Source organism: Nesoenas mayeri (assembly GCF_963082525.1).
Source record: "Nesoenas mayeri genome assembly, chromosome: 3".
NCBI lineage: Eukaryota > Metazoa > Chordata > Aves > Columbiformes > Columbidae > Nesoenas > Nesoenas mayeri.
In genome coordinates, this window is record NC_137544.1 from 15,257,383 (window position 1) to 15,279,422 (window position 22,040).

At 42.2% G+C, this 22,040-nt stretch overlaps 1 protein-coding gene across 1 annotated transcript in view; it reads right to left on the bottom strand.

Annotated features, from left to right (window-relative positions):
* LPIN1 (lipin 1) overlaps positions 1–22,040 on the bottom strand; it is a gene marked incomplete at both ends in the record, with an annotated part of 78,884 nt that overhangs the window by 44,493 nt on the left and 12,351 nt on the right. Inside the window, one exon of the mRNA XM_080341895.1 lies at positions 11,723–11,779. Within this exon, the coding sequence (XP_080198021.1) occupies positions 11,723–11,779 (57 nt within the window). The remainder of the gene's footprint in view (positions 1–11,722; positions 11,780–22,040) is intronic.

A 22,040-nucleotide genomic window follows, 5' to 3' on the forward strand; every position in this document is an offset into this window, starting at 1 on the left:
CCGGGAGGGGGGCGGGCAGCGCCACCGCCCCCAGCACCGCGGGGCCGACAGCCGGTGGTGGCGTAACGGCCCCGGGCAGGGGCCGGTTGGGCCCTGCAGCGCTGAGTCAGCGCGGGGGGGCGGTGCGCTGGCGGGGGCGGGCGGCTCCGTCCCTCACGCCACCGCGGGGCCGGTCACGGGCCGTCCCGCAGGCCGCGGCTGTCCCTTGTCCCTCGGGGAGCTTCGGCTGCTCGGCTGGTACTGCTGTTGGTGTATTGAAACCAATACTTCAAGCTTGAAATGAGAATCACAGACGTACCTTCTCTTCTCCCAGCTCCTTTCAGTCGATGTCAAAAACATTTAACAGAGGCATCTTTTTTCAGATTTATAGGTAGGAAAACCAGGGAGCGGAAAAGGGGATCGTCCTGTCCAGGCTGCTAAGCAGGTCCTTGAAAGGCTAGGGTTGAAGCCTGGAATCCCAAAGTAATGGGCCACAGGGGAAACATCTTTCAGTATCATATATGCTTTATCACTGTAAAGAAATGTGATGAAATACAGTTTTTCCACCAGGTAGTGGGTCTCTTGCATTAAAATAATATTGTAATCTCCTTTTACACTGAGTGCCTTACACAACTAAACAGGGAAGTGGATGTCTATTATAAAAATTAACCAATAGAGAAGTCTTCCAGCCTTTTTCGCCTCTGTTTACAGAAAAGGCCAATGCTAAGTGCGAAACAAATGAGCAGGAAGCAGAGTAATATGGAAAAAAAAGGACAAAGAATATGCACAATAAAACAAGGATCAAAGTTCATTAGTTGAAGATGATCCTGCTAATTTTAGGCTTGAAAACAAGTTTTTCAGAGCTGGATTTAGTGCATTTGCATGTTCTAGTCCCCAAAATGCACATGCAGCTGGAGCCTGGGAAGGATTTCTTGTTGAGTAATCAGCGCTTAAGCCTTCAGCTTTCTGTTACCTTCCAGTTACACTGTAAAACAATCTCAATGCAATCTCCTCTAAGTCCTCACCCAATTAAAACCCTTCCTACTGTTTTCCTCTGACATGTTTCCTGCCGTAGTTCCGCTAACTCTGTCTCCACGTTGGCTGGTCTTTGCACAGCTCTCAGCTAAGACAGAACGGCTGGGTGACAAGATCTGGTGCACACTCACAGGCTCGAATCCCTACCTTGTGTTCTCCTCCGTTCCCCGTTATGCAGCTACACTAAGGAGTTCACCTCCATTTTAGATCACAGAAGTCAGTGAAGACAGTTTCTGCCCAGAGACCACAAAGATGTTTACTTAATTCCAAAGAGAAAACAATATACAACTGAGCCCAGAAATCCCTGGAGCGTTGTTTCCCAGGCATATCGTATCTAAGCCCTTGTCAGTGGGCAGTCAGTCATTCTGGGCAAAGATGTGTTGGTAAATAATCCCATTCCTGATAGAAATACAAGAAGCTGTGTCTGTGCTGGCTGTGGATCCTGGCCAGTGCTCTGCCCACCACATTTGTATGGAAGACAATCCTGAATTGTGCTATTTCTGAGGGGGTGGTATCCTCCAGCCATCACTGTCGAAGACTGCTCTAACATACTGTTTCACTATGGTGTTTCACTACTACACTAAAGTTGAAAACATGATTGTAACATATTGAATCAAAAACACTGTCTTTCCACAGCATCAACAACACCCACCCTTCTCTGCTTCTTTCAGAAATCCAGAAGCTGGAGCCTCAGCTTTGGGAAGTACTGTATTGTTTTTAGTTATTTATCGTGTCCAACAATCTGCTGCTTAATGTAAAATAACCCACAGAATAATGCTTCACATTTTTGATGGTTCCATGTGCAAAGTCATGTTTTCTCTTCCTCCAGAGCAGTGTAAATATAGCCATGACACAAGACGCTGTGGAAAGTGCTGAATGCTTGAACAGCACCAGTGAGCTTCTGTTAACAGCAGGGCACCATCTTTGCCCTTCTGTGCTTTTGTACTCTGTTCTTACTGATGGTGTGACCACAGTGCAGGGCAGTTTTCCTCATATTACTTCTCTGGAACAACCTCTGCCAAATGATTCTGAAATCCTTACTTGTCTTGTGCTGCACTTCACTCGTAACTATTCTCACCAGTTCCATCTATCTAGAGGACCAAGCACTAGTAGATAGTCTTCTGTACCATCCAAGCCTTAGCATGATCATGGCTGTGGTTTTGGCTCAGCCCAGTGCAGAGTTTGGGGTACAATATGGTCAGGGACAGTTCCTAAGAATAATCTGGAGTTACCCACAAAACTAGATGGCTGAGGGAGTTCAGGCAGGAGGCAACACTTTGCCACTGCAAGAGAACAGTCCCTGGCAGTGTCATTTCCAAAACGGGAATGATGAAGTTCTGAACTATTACCATTTTGTTCCAGTAACATTTCCCCCTTGACAGGTTTATTTCTGGAGGCATTGTGTTGGGCAACACAAGCTTTTTTCCCCGAGGTTTGTGTTAAAACCTTCCACAAACTTTCAAAGAACCTGCTAATGGCAGTTTTTTTCTTTCCACTCATTTGCTGGTCTGTTCATACCTGTCCATTGTCACCTGACTCTTGATTCCTGTCGCAAAGAGCTTATAGTTTACATATTCACTCTGTGTTTGTATGGTTCTGGCAGAGTGGAATTCTAGCCTATGATCTGGCTCATAGTTACCATGAAAATCCAAGTAAGAAGGAAGTGGAGCTGTGTTGTCTTCTCTAAATTAATAAAACTGAGTTTAAAAAAAAAAAGTCTACAAGCACAGAAGAGTTCCATAAAACTCAAGAACAGATTCCTAGAGAGCAGTGCCTACGTACATGCAGGGGGAGTAATAAAAAAAAGGCCTTCAGTTCTGACTTGGGACACCAGATTTTCCCAGCAAGAGAGCAAAATAACCACTCAAACCAAAAAGTTCATTATTTAATGCACTATCAGTATCATGTGGCATTTCTCCCACTAAAACTGGAGTTCACGTTTGGGCACATAGTACCTGGGTTATGAATGACCTCAATTGTTAATGCATGCACACCATGTATGTAAAAATGATTCAATAAATAGAAGAGCTGACCTTTTAGTTTTTAATTTATAATGAACTCATAAGCAAAGATGACTCTGGAGTCTCATGCTGACGTTCTGTATATTAGTATCAAACTCGGAGTAGCTCAGGCAATATAAATTAAGAGTTGATCTAGTTTTATTCCAGTGTAAGCATCAGGAAGTAGTTGGACTTTGATTCTGTAATTACCTAATTAAATGTCCCACCATCCTAACAAAGGAATAGTTCTCCTAAAGTAAGTAGATATTTTTGTACAATACCTACAGTACCTGTGATAATCTACTGAATTCTCTGTCTGGTTCACATTATTTTTTCCCTTTCTTTTTCGTTTCCCTTCAAGTCCAATTATCTAGTACTTCGTTTTGGCCTTCCTTTGAAGGCACAGTAGTGCTGGTTATTGTAGCATGTAAAACCTGGCATTTAATTTGCCTCTTAGTGCTTGATTTATCTGAGAGCTTTAAAAAAATAAAGTGTAAGTAGATTTTAATTAGTTGCAGAGATTTCTAAAATGTTTGGCCCCCTTGACTTTAATTCTTTGCCAGTTTTGTCTGTGCTGCTGATTTTGCTTTGTCTCTTTTCCTGGGATCAACTGTTCCTGCAGTTTCAGTATCAGATGCTTGAGGATCTGAATAGTAAAAACTCTGAAAAGAGAAAGAATGCCATCCTTGTCCAACATAATCCATACAGGACAGACCTTATTCCACATGAAACCATCTTGCTTTCGGCAGCATGTTCAATCTGTCACATTTAGGCAGATGCTTCTGGTCTGCACCAGCCGTCAAGTCTGTCCCACCTGAGCTCTGTGCACTTTGCCGGCTGCAGCTTTTGGGTTTTGCTTTCCATATGGTCACAGTTCCCCAGTGTTGCAATTGCCTGCTGACAGTCACACATGCTAGCCAATACACTGCTGACATCATTTCGTATCTTCCTTCTTTGGCCTCACTTTTCAGAGGTGAGATGATTACATCATCCTCAGAAGGACTGCGATGTCATCAGAACTACTATAAAGTTTAAGTCATCAATGAGGCAGAGTGGTGACAGGTGAAAAGGGAAACTGAGAGGATTGTTTTGTCAAATGATCAAATGAGGGATTGTAACATTCCAGGAACTATTGCAGCTGAATTGCGAGGCAGGGCAGGAGGCACTGGTCACGTACCAAAATGCTCATCTGTGACGACAACATGCTTATCAGCTCTAGTGCCGTCAGGGCTTGCGTTGCATAACCAAACTTGATTTTGAACCAAGTACTTTTCGACTTAGTTTTGTGACACATACACTGTTCCCACACACACGCACTGAAAATACAGTCCCAAAAAGGGGATCTGTAGCCAATGACCTTCCAGACAAGTTGTTTTTCCTTCTCAGAATATAACAAGTCTTGATGATGAAAGTTCTCAAAAGAGGCTTTCTTTTTGCTCTAGATCCACATGCAGCCTTGCAAAACCATGAAAATCTCAGTGCTTCCTTTATATCCTAGCAGCTCTTTCCACAGTCAAAACTCAGTTCTCTGCTACAAAATACTTGGCTACTGAGAAACAGAGGCATCTATTGACTCCTATGATCCAAATGTTGCCAAAGAAAAAGAGTGTAGGAATATTTGAATTAGGATATTTAAATTAGGCTACGTATATCAACCCTTGCCAGAGGTCCACTTGTACCAGTCCAATCTCATTAGAAAGTAATTTAGCTCCCAGTCTGTTAATAAATCAAACTTGAGCTCTCTAAATATAATCTAAGAAAGCTTAGAAAATCTTGAGCCCTGATAAAGCAAAGCAATCACAATGTCTGAGATTAAGGATGTAACAGTGAAATCATCATGTTCTTTCTTCAGCCAAAGCCCGGAATTCCTGCATAGGCATGTTCAAACACAGGTCTGTACTCTGCTCAGGCAAAATACATATTGATGTTTAAATGTGCACACATAAAATAAATAAGAGATTGTATGCAACTCAATGGAAAATCCCTCTGTCCTGTTTTGGACTAGCTTTTCATCAGTCCAGTAAGTCTATGCATGACTGACAAAGCTTTTGCCCAGAATACTGTTTTCAAAGCACAGCAAATCAAAAGCAAGATGATCAGTATTATTTGTTTAGAACAAAATAGTACAAAACACGCTTTGAGAACTTCAAACAAAGCTGCTCTACTTCCCAGGGTATAATCTTTACTAGTCCTGCATCTCTTGCAAACTAAAATAAAAATCTTAATCCTTGAGAGAAAATATGTTTGGAAACCAGCTCCTTCTGTTGGGAAAATTGTTGCTCTCTTCTCAGCCTCATGTCTGCAATTTCTACATCAGACTGCCTACCAATATTGAATTATCCTCGCAAACATGTTCTGAAAGTTATTGCTTGGGGTTGTGGAGTAACACATCTTGATTAGTTTACTGCACTGTTACCTCCTTCCTATGCAGACTAGTCCCTCTTTCCTGTAGCTGGCCAAGATGTAACAGCGATAGCCAACTTCAGATAATAAGATAAAGAAACATTTTGTATAAAGCTTTTTCTTATGGTAGGCTAGCCACTAAGTGCTAATAGAGCTCAGTGTGCACTGACGGAAAGTTTCTAAAATCAGTTTTATAATGAAAGTAACAATATCTGGTGTCTCTCACTGTGACAGAAAAATTCATTACTTCTGTGCAGACCAGGGTATAAAAGTCGTTGCTCTGTGTGTGGCTTCTGGTGAATGAAGGGACACTCTGTCCCTTGCTTGTGGTTATGGGAAGCAGGTTTGCTTGGCTTTGGAGACAGAAAATTCTGTACTGTCTCAGGTACTGTCATTAGTTCATGCTGTCACATAAACTGGATGAAAAAGGTTCAGTGTCTCCTCAAGAAAGAGGCAGATGGAGGATTGTAAGGAGAGGCAGACCCTGGCTGCTTTCTCCTGCACCAGTGAACTGATGGGAGACGCCTCTGCAAGTTTTGCCCAAAGTTTACCCTTTATTTTTCCTAAAAAAAAAGTGAGATAATCCAACCCCTTGCAACTAATTTTTTTTTTTTTTCTCTCACTAAGACTCAACTTTCTTGAATATTTGAAGTGGTAGAATGTAACCAAATTAGGGTATTTTTTTAAACAACTCTTTAAAAGAGCACTTTTCAACTGTTCCCAGTTCAGCCTGTGCAGCAGGTGTGGATCCTGCCTGAAGGGCATCGCTTTGCCTCTGCCAGGCTTTAGTCACAGCCAGGCAGGTGCAGGGGAGCAGGTCTGGTCAAGAGCTTTGGCACACAGGTCTTTCCACATTGTCTTCTCGTTCCTTCTCATGCACTGAGTGGTGAGGACACAACCTGGCAGCACAGATTTCAGATCTCTCTGATCTTTAGCCTCTAGATCCAGGTAATTTGGGGGGAGAAGTGAGATATTGTTTTGAGATAACCAGTCTTAGAGGCATCTTATTTCCAATTCTTGGAGATTTTAGTGATTACAGTTTATGCCAAGGACTGCTTGTTCTGTATTTAAAGTATATCCTTTGAATGCTTGTGATAATTTCTTCAGTCAAAATCTGAGCTGTATGGAGCAATGATAATGTTTAAAAATGCACTTGGCTTAAGCACGTGATCTTTTCAGTCTTGCTTGCTGTCTGAGCTGACTTAGTCTTACTGCTTCCAGAATTATATGTTCTCATAAATACATTGTTACTGGTAAAGATCACAGTATCATAGAATCATAGAATGGTTCAGGTTGGAAGGGACCTTGAAGACCATCTAGTTCAAACCCCCCTGCCTTGGGCAGGAGCACCTTCCACTAGACCAGGTTGCTCAAAGCCCCATCCAGCCTGGCCTTGAACACTTCCAGGGATGGAGCATCCACAGCTTCTCTGGGCAGCCTGTTCCAGTGCCTCACCACCCTTGTGGTGAAGAATTTCTTCCTTACATCTAACCTAAACCTCTTTCAGGTTAAAGCCATTACCCCTTGTCCTATGTAGAAAGTCCCACTCCAGCTTTCTTGTATGTCCACTTTAGGTACTGAGTGGCTGCTATAAGGTGTCCCCAGAACCTGCAGGCTGAACAACTCCAACTGTTTCAGCCTGTCTTCATAGGAGAGGTGTTCCAGCCCTCTGATCATCTTTGTGGCCCTCCTCTGGACCCTCTCCAACAGGTCCATGTCCTTCTTACTTTGGAGGCCACAGAGCTGGATGCAGTACTGCAGGTGAGGTCTCATGAGAGCAGAGCGGAGGGGCAGAATCACCTCCCTTGACCTGCTGGTCACACTTCTTTTGATGCAGCCCAGGATATCGTTTTCTGGCTTTGAGGCATTCTGGGCGGTCTGCACATATTATCAGGTCATGCTGAGCTTCTCATCAATCAACACACCCAAGTCCTTCTCCTCAGTGCCGCTCTCAATCCATTCTCCACGCAGCCTGTATTTGTACTTGGGATTGCCCTGACCCATGTGCAGGACTATGCACTTGGCCTTGTTGAGCTTCATGAGGTTCGCGTGGGCCCAGTTCTCGAACCTGTCAAGGTCCCTCTGGATGACATACTGTCCCATCAGATGCGTGTCAACTGTAACACTTAGCTCGGTTTCATTGGCAAACTTGCTGAGGGTGCACTCGATACCACTGTCCTTGTCACTGACAAAGACATTAAACAGTACCAGTCCCAATACTGACCCCTGAGGAATGCCACTTGTCACTGGTCTCCACTTGGAGACCAAGATATAACGATCAAGATTGTACTGAAATCCCAGAAACATGTTGGGGCACAGAATTAAATCCTGTGCATGCAATCACAGGACAATAAATTCTCTTTAATTATTTGTACCAGGTCTGAGCTATTTCTCAGTAAATAACATTGTTTACTGCAGTCTTTCTCATACCTAAGCAGTTCACTCTCCTAGTTTAGGCTGAGGACTTTTCACTGGTGCCTCTAAGTTTCGTATTTTAAAGCTGGAACATCGTAATTTATTTCAGTTTTACACCTGCTATCTCTCTTTACATCTTCTGTAAGGACATGTGACCTGAAGGTCTATGTGACCTTCTCTGAGGAACTGGCTTCATTTTTATGATTTCTGTATCTGGAGTACTTATATAGTCAATAAATGTGATTTGCTTTGCAAAATCACGAAAATAGTACTTTTTTTTTCAGTTCCATGTTCAAATTTCCATGAGTGAGAGAGGTGTCCCTGGTAATACAATAGTAAAGCCTTCCTTCAAAATATTCTTGAAATTGAGTGTAGTCTTTGCAGAAGTGTTATAAGTGTTAGAGCACTACAATCCTTGACGTGGTAATGGATGCTTTTTTAGAACTGCAATTAAAGGGCATTCCATCTCCAGCCTAAAAATAATTATTTGGAAAACTAGATTTAGATTTGCTGTGACAACAATATATCAGCCAGTTTGGAAAATAAACTATTTAATGGAGGAAATGCATCCTGTAGATTGACAGACAGGAGGTATTGCCTTTTTCTGATTTTTGCTGTTGTGTTTAAAGCAGAGCAAAAATTGGAATTTTACCCCAATGGGAAATTTCAGTATTTGAATATTAATATTTGAACAAAGACTGAAATTTAAGGGTCTTGAAGCAGAAAATGCACAAAAGTTTTTGCACGTGAAACATTAATCTTAAAGTGGGGTTATTATGGATATGTAATCTAGCCAGAAGGTATGATGTATTTGAACTGTTCTCAGGAAGCAATAATCCATTAAGGAAATATAACTCAATGTTGAACTAAGAAATTTGAAAGCATTTATTTAGTCCAGTATTAAAATTCTGTAAACAAATGGGTAATCAACTCTGCCTGCTCTATATATTATTCTCTAGACTCTGCACTTAAATAAAATCCAATGAGGATCCATATATTTCTGTTCACAATTTGAAAAAAGCTTACAATCCCTTGCACATACATACAAGAACTTTTTAAATTATGTTTCAGACATATTTCAACAAAATGTCTGCATTCAAGAACGAGCACACTGTGAAAATAAGTTATCTTTTTTCCATAGATTTGGCAGAGGTGTTTCTTAGAAGAAGCATTTTGCATAAGTCTGTGGAAATCATTTACTTCATGAAATTGGTGGAATCCATTTTGTTAGGTCTAGCATGTTCTGGGGAAGAAAGCCTTTGTCCTGGCAGGCTGTGTACTTTACATATTCCATTATGCAAATCTGAGAATTCATCAGAGACTTCGCCCCCATCCTGCTACCCTCGTTACAGTTTACTGTACAGTTTATCTACTGCAGACAAATCTGCATACCATGAACAGTCTCTCAAACCTAGCAGCTTCTGCCCACAAAAGCAACATAAGCTTGTTTTACTATTATTCACACGTCAGCAACATTGTGTTCAGTGTATCATGTGCAAAGAGAATTCCCATCCCAGCGAGTTTACATCCTGAAAAGTATCGGGCCTGATGCTCAGTTCACACAAAGCAACATAATCCCATTCAAGCCAGTGAAATCTGTATTACACAAGCAAAGGGTCTTGCTAATTTTTTTCAAACAGGTGGAATTTTTTTTTTAAAAAGCAAGACTAAGAACAGGCAAGCAGGTAGAGCTTTGTATCAGGCTCTGCCATAGTATAGGAAGAGAACAAAGACCCGGTCAGAAAATACGTAAAATTATTCTATTTAATAGAATAAAAAGCAAAACCATACCCACAGGTAGCTCAGAGTCATGTCAACGTACATGTCTGCTTCTGATCTGAACACTTCAGACACCCTGTTCTTCCCCATGCCCACCCCCACACTGCAATTTGGGCACAAACAAGCCTCCCTGTGCGGTCATCCTGCTGATATCAGATGTCCCTCCCCTGCAGCCCTCAGTGACAGCCCAGCTCATTCACCCAGCTTGTTTTGCATGGTGCTTGCATGGGGCTGGGATCATGCTAATTGCTCATCTGCTTTGTCCAGGCCAGATGTAATTTATCCTGAGTAATTCTGCTTCCTGTGACAGATACAGTTTGATAGGGTTTTCTTACTTTCCGTTTCATACTGCTGACATGTCTGCACAGGTGTAGGCACACCTTAGTGCAAACATGTCTTTTGTCTGCAACAACTTTGGGATTTTTTTGGTATTAGTTGTTTGCTAATTTCACGTGATCTCCCTTCTATGTAGCACATTTTAAATATAGCACATCCATGTTGCAAAATTCTTCCTCCTCCTTCATATTTTTCTGTACTATGTTATGAGTAATCTAGGACAAACAGCATACTGTTGATATATAAAAATGAATTCCAAATTTTGTGAAAATAAAACATAAACTGATTCTTCTTAAAGTATAATCTTACTGCGAGAATACATTATCCTCAGTTCTTTCAAAGTTACAGCACAAGTTCACATGACATGTTTTGGTTACCCAGAAGATGGTCTTGTAAAGTTCAGAATCCCGCCTGAATGTAGATCTGAATGTTCCTCAAGTTTGGAAAGGAAAAATCACATCCATAGTATTGCTTTACATTCATTTAATTTTCAGATTTGATGCTATCCTTTGCTAATTGGAGCTCCCTCCCTGTTTACTTTACTGGCATTTTGAATTGCCAGATGATACCTTTCTGTCTGCATAGCTTGGCTGCTGAAATAGCTGTTCAAACAAAACCCTGCCAACAGCAACCAACCTCACCCACATTTCAGACTGCCTGTTTGACTTATCCACCTGTCCAGTTTAGATGGCATTGCTAGTATCAAATTCATCGTAAAGGTTGGATTGCCAGTTTGTAAAAGCTGACATACCTTCATGGAACTCTTGAGCTATATCTGCTGAACCCAAGCTTTAAAGCTGCCAGGCTCTACCAACCAGCTGAGGAGCTGCATGCAAGTCGCTATAGACTCCTGGATCAGAAAGGTTCCTCTGTAAACTATAGAGTATATCCCACACTGCACCATGTAGGTTGTATGGAAACACAAGTGGGATCCACGTGAGATAGCAGTGTAGCTATGCTAACTTCATCCAGGATAATACGTCTTCTGTTCAGCTAAGCGGATGTGTCTGTGTGGCACTGCTTGATGCTGGGTAGAAGTGCTGTGGTCCTTCCTGTGATTTCAAACATGTCAGTCCCTAATTACTCTGCCCCACCATCACTGTAAGAGTAGGTAATACAGTCCAGAGTCACTTAGGAAATCATCATGTGGTTTCCTGGGTTTGCCTCTTTTCCCTCCTTCACCAAGCGTTCAGCAGCTGCAGCTCTGTAACTGGGGTGGGAAGTGCTGTTTTCCCTCTCTCATTGCTCCTCCTGAGTGGTTCTTCTGTCCAGTTCATGCCTGTGTCCCGAGACCAGCGCCTCAGAGATGTGCTTTCTGCCTTCCAGGAGAGCAGCAGCAGGGGCATCTGAGCATGTTTTCCCTGGCTTGAGACGTCTCACATTTCACATTTGCCACAGCTTTCCTGATTCTGTTCTTATTGCCCATGCCCACCCCCACACTGCAATTTGGGCACAAACAAGCCTCCCTGTGCGGTCATCCTGCAACTGTACCTAATTTCCAAATTTTTGTGCTGTTTCTGTTTGTTAACCCACTAGTACCTGACACATGTGAGGGCCACCAGTTTCACAGAGCCACCTAGCCTTTCAAAACAATAATAATGCCTTATGGTAACAGTGTCCAAAGGGTGACACCTGGACATGCTGTGCTGGGTACCAGAATGTGGACAAGAGTTAACCACTGCCTTATCCTGTTTTCCCAAAACCTCACCAGGCTTCAAGCTGGGCCTGCCTTAAGGCACTGGAGTTAAAAAGCAAATAAACACTTAAATTCCTACGTTTAGGTTGCGAGTCCAAACATTTCGAATCCAACCAGGATCTTTCATCAGTGGTATCTGAAAGAAACAAAGAATAATGAGGAATAATACAGTTAATTAACTATGAACAGAAGTTAATGTATCCAGACCTCAATTATGGTCCTTGAATCCCAGCTGCTCTAATGGCTTCCTCTCTTGCGATTCCTCTGCAAGCCACATTGCCCTTGTGTCATCCTCACTTGTTATCTGTACTGAGAGCTGTTCTTGATTCTTTCTTTCTTTCCACCATCTCAGTTTTCACAGTTTTGGTGGAAGAATTTAGCCCTCTGCTAGTAGGGTCTGTATCATCAGCCAGAGAGAGCTCGGGAGCAGGGGATCTCTGTGAGCTCTGAAGACACACGGACCACAACAAGCTCTGTTTATTCTTTTGCAGGATGGGGATGTCCATGGCAAAGGATGGAGGTAGACCTGTAATCCCGTCCTAGGTAAAAAAATCTTTTCTTATGGCAGCATCCCTAGATCTGTTCATTGTACAGGAAGACCTCTAATACCCAGCAGGACAGGAGAAGGAATTTTGTAGGACAAGAGCAAAATTCAGCCCCTGTGGAGCAACCTGGAGTTCAGGGGTTGTGTATCAGAGCCAGGACTTTAATCCCTGAGTCATCCCCTGGTGACAGGGATCACAGGAGCCTCAACAGAGTGGCTGCACTTTCAGAGTCAGCCATGAAGGTGAGGTGGCACACACTGTCACAACCTCTTTCTGAATACACAGAGGTATGGTGACTTCATTTTTAAATAAGCCAGTGTAGCAAGACATATTGAAATAGATTAATACCTAGTCAAAAGGGTAAGCTCCCAGTTTTGCTGGAGATGATGGGATTCATGTTTAAAATAAAAGCAAAAGCTATTGAAGAGAAATTCTGTACTGCGTTTTTTAGTTTTTATTCCATAGTGAAATTTTACACTGAGAGGACTAATTCTGCAGAATTGACAAATATGATGATATGAACAAATCATTTGAATGATTTCTTTTTGGTGTGTAGAAAAATTAACATTCAAATATAGCCAGGTTTGCTGGTGATGTGCGTTCTGAAAACATTCATATTCCCTCATATTCACATCTCAAAATTTTTTATTAGCACAAATACTTACTGGAAAAGAAACAAACTCATTCTATTCTTTATCCTCACGTTATATGGCACCCAGCACATTCTGTGGAATCTTACTGAGCAAATAGAAAAGGCAAGAAATGATGCCTTTTCTGAACTCTCATTTAAATACAGCTAATGAAACAATAACAAATAAGGTGGAATCAGATATAGAAAAACAAGCATTACAGAAATCAATTCACCCAGTTCTGGGAGGTGCAGTTCTTAAGGGTTTCATTAATGTTCATTACACTCACTCACACACTCTGTTATATGTATAATTAGAATAACATTTCATGTGGGTCACATGAAAAGTAAGATTGGGGTGGCACAATCAAGAGAGGACAGTAGACGTCTGGCACGTAGCCCTTCTCTATTCACCAAAGTACCTTACACTTGAGCATTCCATTAGGGATTGCACCACACTATTCAAACACAATTTACCAAATCTCTCAACAACCTTATGGGCTAGGAGGTATTATTAATTCCAATTTCCAAATGAAGAAACTGATATACACCCTGATTAGATTACTTACTCTGTATTACAAAGGAAGTCTAGCATCAGAATTAGAAACAGATCTCTTTCCATATGGCCCATTGTTTTAACAAGTCTATCCTTTCTATTTTCAGATGCAGAACAAAAATACCAGCATCAATGATTAAATGATCAGAAATACCGCTACAGGCTACATTATTAATTGAAATACAAATGTGTGTTTTATGCAAATGCTAGGTTTCATATAATTACATTTTCCTGTTGCATGTACCTGTTTGGGGCTAAAATGCATCTTCGTTGACCAAGATGGTGGCTTGAAGAGATCATAGCAATTGGCTGCTCAGGGATAACATTAAATATTTAGAACATGAAATATCAGATCAAATTCACAGTGTTTATATACTTGATGTTTGTATTTCTGGTGCATGTAAATACATATGGTATATGTGTTCTGTATTTTGCTAGGGCAAGTTTCATCCCATTTTACATGGTCTGGGATGTGTGTCTCTCTTCAGTCTTCGTCACTTTTTTGAATTCCAGGAGAACTTCCACCTCCCAGGGAGAGGTGCCAGCCCCATCCATGTCTTGGGCATGTGAGAAGGAAACCCAGATGTGCTGCCTGGATGCAGTGTTTGAGGAACAACTGGGTTCATTCCCTGGAAAATGCCCATCCCACAGTTTGGCAGTAGCCTCCAGATTTCTCAAAGGAAATCAGCTGTGCAAAACAACAACTAGTTAGGTTCCAATCCACTACCTATGCACACTGCTGGATCGAGAATAGCTGCTTTGGGGGTGAGCTGGAGGGAGCAGCTGCACTGGCAGGCAGTACACTAGGAGGTGACACCTTCTGACTCCCAAACATCAGGAACATGTTGGCAGAATGAATCAAGGGTTTCCTATATTAATTCATCCCTTCCTCCTCTTTCCCCAACATTTGCAGTCTGATCTGGAGTCCATCCAGTTGTAAAACACCTCATATGAGTACATTTCTTTTTGAATATCTATAGTAATGAAAATATTAGACTGGCCCTCTCTTTTTCTTTTTCTCTTTTTCTCTTTCTTTCTTTCTCTCTCTCTCTCTTCCTTCCTTTCTTCCTCTCTTCCTCTCTTCCTCTCTTCCTCTCTTCCTCTCTTCCTCTCTTCCTCTCTTTCTCTCCTTGCTTCCTTCCTCTCTCTTTCTCTTTATCTCTTTTGCTCCTTCCTTCCTTCCTCCTTTCCTTTCCTTTCCTTTCCTTTCCTTTCCTTTCCTTTCCTTTCCTTTCCTTTCCTTTCCTTTCCTTTCCTTTCCTTTCCTTTCCTTTCCTTTCCTTTCCTTTCTTTGCTTTCTGTCACTTTTATTCCCTCTTTCCCTCTCTCTTTCATTTTATTTCTTTCTTAAAAACCAAGTTCCTGATGACTCACATTCACGATTAAATAAATAAATCTCTGAACACAATAATAGGAACTGCCACAGGAAAACAGTACATGTCATTAGCAGAAAAGTCAACAGTGTGTCGCAACAGAGTTGGTAATTGTACAATAGTGCTGTTGCCTCTGCATTCAGTTCCTCTGGAAAACAGTGAGACAGTCCTGTAAAACATTCTTTGTATGCTGGTGTAACAACCACGCGACTCTCCAGGATCCCTGCCAGCAGTTTAAAAGTACAGTTAATGTTGCAGCTAAGAATTTGATCTTTAGAGTTGTCTCATCTCTGGTCCTGCTTGCATTTGAAAAACAACCCTAAGGAGTTTTCATTCAGTCCTGCTATTAATGGAAAAATTTAGCATTTACTGAATGATATTTTGTTTAGAGTGACTGTTATAAAGCCACTGTCTGCCTTTACTGTTTAGTAGGCTTGGAAATGCAAACTGACATGAGTAAAAAATATTTTAAAGCAGACAGAATGCATAAAATCTTTTCTTCAGCTGTGCCAGTCTCTGCAGTCACCCTGCTGACCTTAGAGAACAAAGCTAACGTAGGGAAAAGATGACCTGGCACTTAAGTTAGTGAAATAGGACACAAGAGCTATTCCTGTACAAGAAAACTAAACAGAGTCAAGGCACAGGGGAAGGCACGGGGACACTCTGGTCTGTGCCCTGACGCTGGAAGAACAGCGCCTGGCATGTCTGCAGCCCGGCCAGCTGGCAGCTCTCAGCTTGGGAATGAGCACAGAGCATTTGAACAGGCATCTGAATTTTGAACATTGAGGGCTGAAGGAGCTTCATAGCCTGGAGGTGACTAGATCACTCCAGGTAGCATCAAAACCAGATGATGGTCACTGCTGCTGTTCAGTTCACTAGCACCAGCATAGCCAAGAGATCCAGGTGTCCACTGGAGCTACCCCACCTTTCTTCCTTCCAGGAGTGTGGACATATCACAAGCCTTGTTGCTCAGTTCTCCTTGTATCTAGCAGGAATAATATCCTCCTAAGTTGCCAGAGTAAATTCATTAATAAAATTAATAAGAGAATTGTAACTTTTGGTGCAAAGCAAACTTTGCCTTTCAACTCCTAAAGAAAGGCTTTATGACCCTATCTTGGCCAGTCCGGCAGCATTAAGCCAAGCTGTACTTTTCCAAGCTAATTATGAGGCATTTAAGAATTAAGAGATTTCTTATAGCTGATAGAAGCTGGAGTAAAACAGGAGAGGATTCAGAGACAACAGATGTTACGGTATAATATCTAGAGAACAGATTAGTCCATATTTCATACTCTTACTGGAGTGCAAAATGTATTAAAATATTGCAAGGAAAAAATGAAAAGGTGGTAACTGTAATCCGTGTCTCCTTGGGAAAGATATGGAGATGCAGTGAGCATGAAATGCAACAGGAAACATTTAAGCATTAGGAAAACTTCATAATACCGGGAGCAGGCAAGCTCTGGCATGGCTTTCCGGAAGAGGCTGAGATCTTCCAGAGCAGGCTGAAAACACATTTGTCAGAAATGTTTTAATTGTAGTTGAATTTGCCTGTAGGCACAGAGTTGGACTGAATGATCTGTGAGTATTCCAGCCTTGTATTCTATTGTACTTTGATAGAGTGACACAGCAGGATGAAGCTGCATTTTCAGGAGTTCTTTCCTAGCAATTAAATCTCACAGGGAAAAAAAATCAGACATTGGTGGCTAAAACCCTATTATATGAAATGTTTTGAATCTGACTAAGAAAATAGTGCAAAAGAGAGCTGTAGGGAAGCATGGCAGAGTAGCCAAGGGATGGGCTGAGTGATTTAAGTGGCTCTTCTGTCTCAAACTTCCGACTCAGTCTCACGACATCACCTGACTGGTGTTTAACTCATCATGCTGATGCAACAGATATTGTAAACAAAGTTACTCATTTCTGCATTACTCAGTAATTTAAATCTGGTTCCTACAGTAATCATGCCTCTTAATGTAGTTAAGTACACACTGTGTGTGCTCCATTGCTGCTAACACCAGATAGAAACATCCTATTTCTTCCCTTGAGGAGCACCTGATTTTGAAAAACAATTATAAGACCCACCTCTGATGCCCAGAGGTGATTTATAAAACATTTTGTCTGTGGTGTGGGTGACTAGTGCAGAGCAGCTGATCTGTTCTTCCACAGAGGCCCAGAGCCAATATCTTTGATGAGGAGATGCAGTCTGTACTACTGAATATCTTTTAAGCAACAAATAAAAGGAAGGCCACCTTCTTTTAAGATAAGATGACATACCTAAATTCAGCATATGACCAAATTACCTTTCTAAATGTCATAAAGAAAACTGCTTCCTTGTATCTAGAATAGTCAGATTTGACTGACAACATTAAGTTTCTATGGAGAGATGTAACTGGAGTCAGATGAAACTTGGAACATCACTAAATATGGTAAATGAAATGTAACTGCAGAGACCTTTGTCAGAAACTGCAGTAGTGAGTTCCTAAGCAAATGACCTGATGTTTTATCCCACTAAGCCAAAGAATTCCTGTCTACATTTACTTTCTACACAAAGGCTACCAAAATAGAGCTGCTGGTCTGTAGCAGGTCATAGGGGAGGACTACAGCACATGCAAATCAGCACAGCAGAGTTTAAGTGCTTTACAGCATGAAAAGCATAGACAAGCTTTGTCATATGAAGTGGATGAGGCTCAACAAGAAAACCGTTTTGCTTCATCACCTCACTCAAACTTGGCCTGCATCATTGCTTTCAAGTCAGAGGAGCCATTATGCTCTAGCATTGTGGTAGCTCTGGAGTCCCAAGACATCTCATGGAGGGGGAGGCACAGGTATGGGGTGGGCAAATCCCAAGCAGCTCGGAGCCTCTTTGCCCAGCCCTCACAGGCTGCATTGCTCTGGGGTCAGCCTGGGATCCAGGGCAGCTCCTGCAGCATGAGCACAATGTTATCCCTTGCCCTGTCACTGCTGAAGGTACAGATGGCTGCATTTTGCACTACCTAAAGTTAGTAAATTATTTTAAAATCTAGACTTATGCTGAATGCTTTTTAACAATCCAGCATCCATGGCATTTCTTCTCTGGAGCTCCAATCTTCTTGCTAAGCATCAGTGGGAGAAGAGGAACTGTTGGACAGCAGCAGTCTGCAGCAGAGCCCGGGCGTGTTGCTCTGCTGACCACATTTGAAAGTGAATTTGAGCAAAGGCAGAAGGAGCATTACATGGCAGTTAAATTATTTTGCCAGATGCCTTGTTGAGTATGTCTCAGCACTGGGTTAACACATAAGACTCCAGCACAGGTCTTTGAAATACATGCATACAGCTGCCTTAGGCCAGATCTGAATTCTTTCTGCTGAGCTCCTCCCATTTCTAAACGCCCTGTTAGTCATAGTGAAAATTATCAGCTGTTTATCTAAAATCTTCTGACACATCAACTGACGGTTGATAAAGGCCATTTCCTCATCTCCACCAAACCATTCAGCTGGAGGAGCGTGTTTGACCACCACCTCCATTGGCTGGAGTGGTGGCCCCACCACCACGCCTGCTCCTGGCGTTTGGCAGATATTTTAATGACTGCAGTTAACACCGCGCCTGGGAGTGTTCCTCTTAGGAACTACCCCAGGCTACCAAAAGATGTTTCATGAGGTGATGTCTCCACATCACCCGATCATCACACTCTCCTTCATGACTTCAGCCTTTCCAGACCCAGGAGCCTCCCAGTCCTCTCCTTTATGGGGCAGCCGGGCCATCAGGCCTGGAAATGGATGCTGCTGGCTCTCCACTGGACCACCAAGGAAGGCCATACATGTCTTTCACCAGAGGAGGGTTAATATGACCACCTCCTCCTCACAGTTCAGGGCAGAAAGCTGGTGGGTAGTGGAGCTGCACAACTGTGGTATCTGCACCATACATGCCCCTCCATGTTGGGCTTAGTCTTGTGACAAGCTTTGGGTTGTTTGGATCCTCATTAAGTAAAAGGCACAGAAGTTCAGAGCTAGATTTGTCAGAATCTGGGGTTTGCACCCCTGAAGAATCTGGAAGCTTTGGGTTTTGCATGATAAATAGAGAACAGACCAAGCTGATGCCTGTCCCATTGGTTTTCATGCTGAGACACCACATCCATGCTTAGTCATGCTCACAGAGGACCCTCAGGAAGGAAGAAAGACAGGAGCTATTAAGGAGCTCTTGGCTTAGTTCAGACATATTCTGGTCAAACAGGTAGGGCAGCAGAGCTAAACCCTGAGCGGTCCTGTTTACAAGCTTGAGAAATGGGGTTTGTGACACATGCTGGATCTCCAGGCTCTGCAGCAGCAGAAGTGTGCAGGAATAAAAACTGCTACAGCTGCTGTGCTGCTGCCTGCTCTCTAAATAACACCGGGCACAGGCAGTGTGTGTTTTCACTGGCTAGGAAAATTTGCCATAGGTCACAAACAAATACTTTATAGAAGCTTATGGCGAACTTTGGAAAGGAGAATTTCTCTGATTCCATTTATTTTCTGTGTAAATCTAAGCAGGAGTTTCAGGAGCGGGGATGGGGTTAGGGAGATGACAGGCACAAAAGTGGGTGCTGCACGCTGAAAAGCTGTACGAGTGTTTTGTGTTGTGAATTGAAGCCTTTGTTCATTTGTCCAAGGCAGCTGCCTCTGTAGCGAGGCATAAATGTCGCAGCAGCAAGTGGGTGGTAATGGTCACATCTGTGGCTGACCTTTAAAAATCAGCTGGGCCTTTCATTCTCTGTTTATTCGCTTTGTTTGCTTGTAGGATTTTACTCAGAGGTCTTCCCTGTGGGTATCATAGCTATTTTTTACTGCAGATGTTGCTTCCCATCCCCCTGCCCATTGATTTGTGGTAAGCCTACCATCAGAATGCAATTTATTCGGAGCAGATTAAATTTTGCCACATATGGAAGCTGCTTTGAGTCAGTACTGATATCTAAGTACTTGTATATAAATTACCATCCAGAGTACCAGCAGAATAATGTGTACATCAGATTTCAATATATGGCTTCATGACAGGTTTGAAGGAGTGATAACAAGCCTGCATTAAAGTGCCAGTGTATTAAAATACTTGTGTGGCTTTTCCATTTTTCTCTGTCCATCTGGGAAGAAAGAATATAGACAGGTTTGCTGTGATTCTTTCAAACCTTTCATGAAGTCAACTTGTAAAGGCTCACATACACATAATTAACTGCAGAAAAAAATGTATCGTCTTCTGTGTAGTCTTCATAGTTTTTTTTAAAGGGATTTGCTAGCAACAGCCTTTTAGGGAGCAAGTGTAGGTCATTTTGTGAAACATGGGTATGTTTGTAATATGGACAGGACAGACCTTGTGTCACAAGATCAGATTTCTGAAGTGAAAACAACAGGAGAGGAAAAACAATCCTACATCAGAGGGGTGCATCAGGAAGTTTGGAAACTTCCATTGAGGCTGGCACTATCACAGGTTTTCTGTGCTCTGCTGCACAGCCCAGCTTCTGGGTTTTTTAAAAATATAAAATACACAAAATAGTATCAGCCTCAGACTACTGTTATGAACTGAATTTCTTGGCATTCACAACAGTTCTGAGTTCCTTGGGTCAGTACATAGTGTTCACATATAGTAAAGACTACATATACATAAAAGTAAACATGAGTTCATAAATAGACTTTGGAGGCAGTTCCCTGCTGGATTTTATCCAGGAAATCAGAAAATAAGGAGGAGGGCAAAGCTAAGTGTGCCTTTCATTGCACGTGATTTGTTTTTCTCACTAACGCTACATGCTGTACAGGACTATTTCTAGGAAGAAGGAGGTGGCCATAAAAACCAATCAAAATATGCTGCAATTTTTCTGACTAGTAGATAAACAGCACATGCAGAAAAAGAGGAAGTTTTTAACTCAAATCCTTGGTGAGAAGGATCACAGAATGCAATGGGGAAGGAGTATATTATTCCTGCAGAGCAAGTTTAGTATTTGCTAATATATAAAAAATAAAAAGCTTTAAAAGTCTTTAGAAGTATTTTAGAACATGTTAATAATCCCTTGGGCTTAACTGGACTTTACTTAATACTAAAATAATTGGACTGGCTTTGAAACTGTCCTACCATCTAACAATATCACACTTTAGAGGTTCCCTGCCTCTCCTACTTCCCTCAATATTTTGCCTCAACTAAGCTCAGTGGCCCGGTATCTATCACTCTCTTTTGCTAAATGTCATGTATCTATAGTTTTTCTGCAAGCAGCACAATGCTGAGTGAAGCCTTACAGACATCTCGGCTGTGGAGCATGCAGTTTCCACCACCAGCAGATGCTCCACACAGGGCTCGCTGACCCCAGCACAGAGCAACAGGTCCTAACGTCAACTACAGGTGTCTTATTTTATACTCCTGAAGATGCCACTGCTGCTAGATTGGGGGTGAAGCAGCACTAGGTTGATACAGCAACAACCAGCTGCCTGTGGCAATGCCTTGGGGCTCTCTGTTTTCTGAATTTGTAGCTTAAGAACATTATGGAGAGTCGGGTCCCAAGATCTGTGCCACAAACCTCTCCCAGAGTCCAGTGATGTGACCAAGAACATCAGAGATTCACCTCTGTTGGTGGAGGATCCTGGCCAGTATTTCTGTTACCTACACAGGGCTGGTTTTCTCCAGAAAATTTTTAAATTAAATTCATATATCAGGAAGTCAGCAAAAAGTGAAGTAGTGACAAGAGACAATCTATTCACTGTATCAGGCTCCAGTATATTTACTTGTTTTCTTTCCATTATGCAGTGCCCGTAATGTAATTATTCCTATGTAAAGGGAGCCCTGCAGAGAGCAAGCACACAGGTCCAGCTGTTCTTGTTTTGCTTGAGGTGGCAACACAGGACTCTACCTTTTCAGAGCCTTTCTCACCCACGTCACAGTCTTCATTATGTGTCATCACTTGAGTAGAAAGATTTCCTGCCTCTGGGTTAGTTTGTACTAGTTTTAATGAGATAACATTAGATTTGGAGTCCCCATGGTATAGAGTGCAAAGATGTTTAACATAAGAACCCTCCTATATTCAGCCCTATCTGGATTTAAGGAGAGAGAATAGTCCTCCTGACTCCAAGGTCACCTTTCTCCAGTGGCATCAGATCCTGAAGCTGTCCCTCCTACCATAAAGAAGATGATTACATTTGGATTCCCTTCCTAATCAACAGGAAGTGTAGCATTGCTAGAGCATGATCCATATGACTACCTTAAGCTGACAGAATCACAGAATCGACTGGGTTGGAAAAGACCTCAGAGATCATCAAGTCCAACCCTTGGTCCAACTTCAGTCCATTTACTAGATCATGGCACTAAGTGCC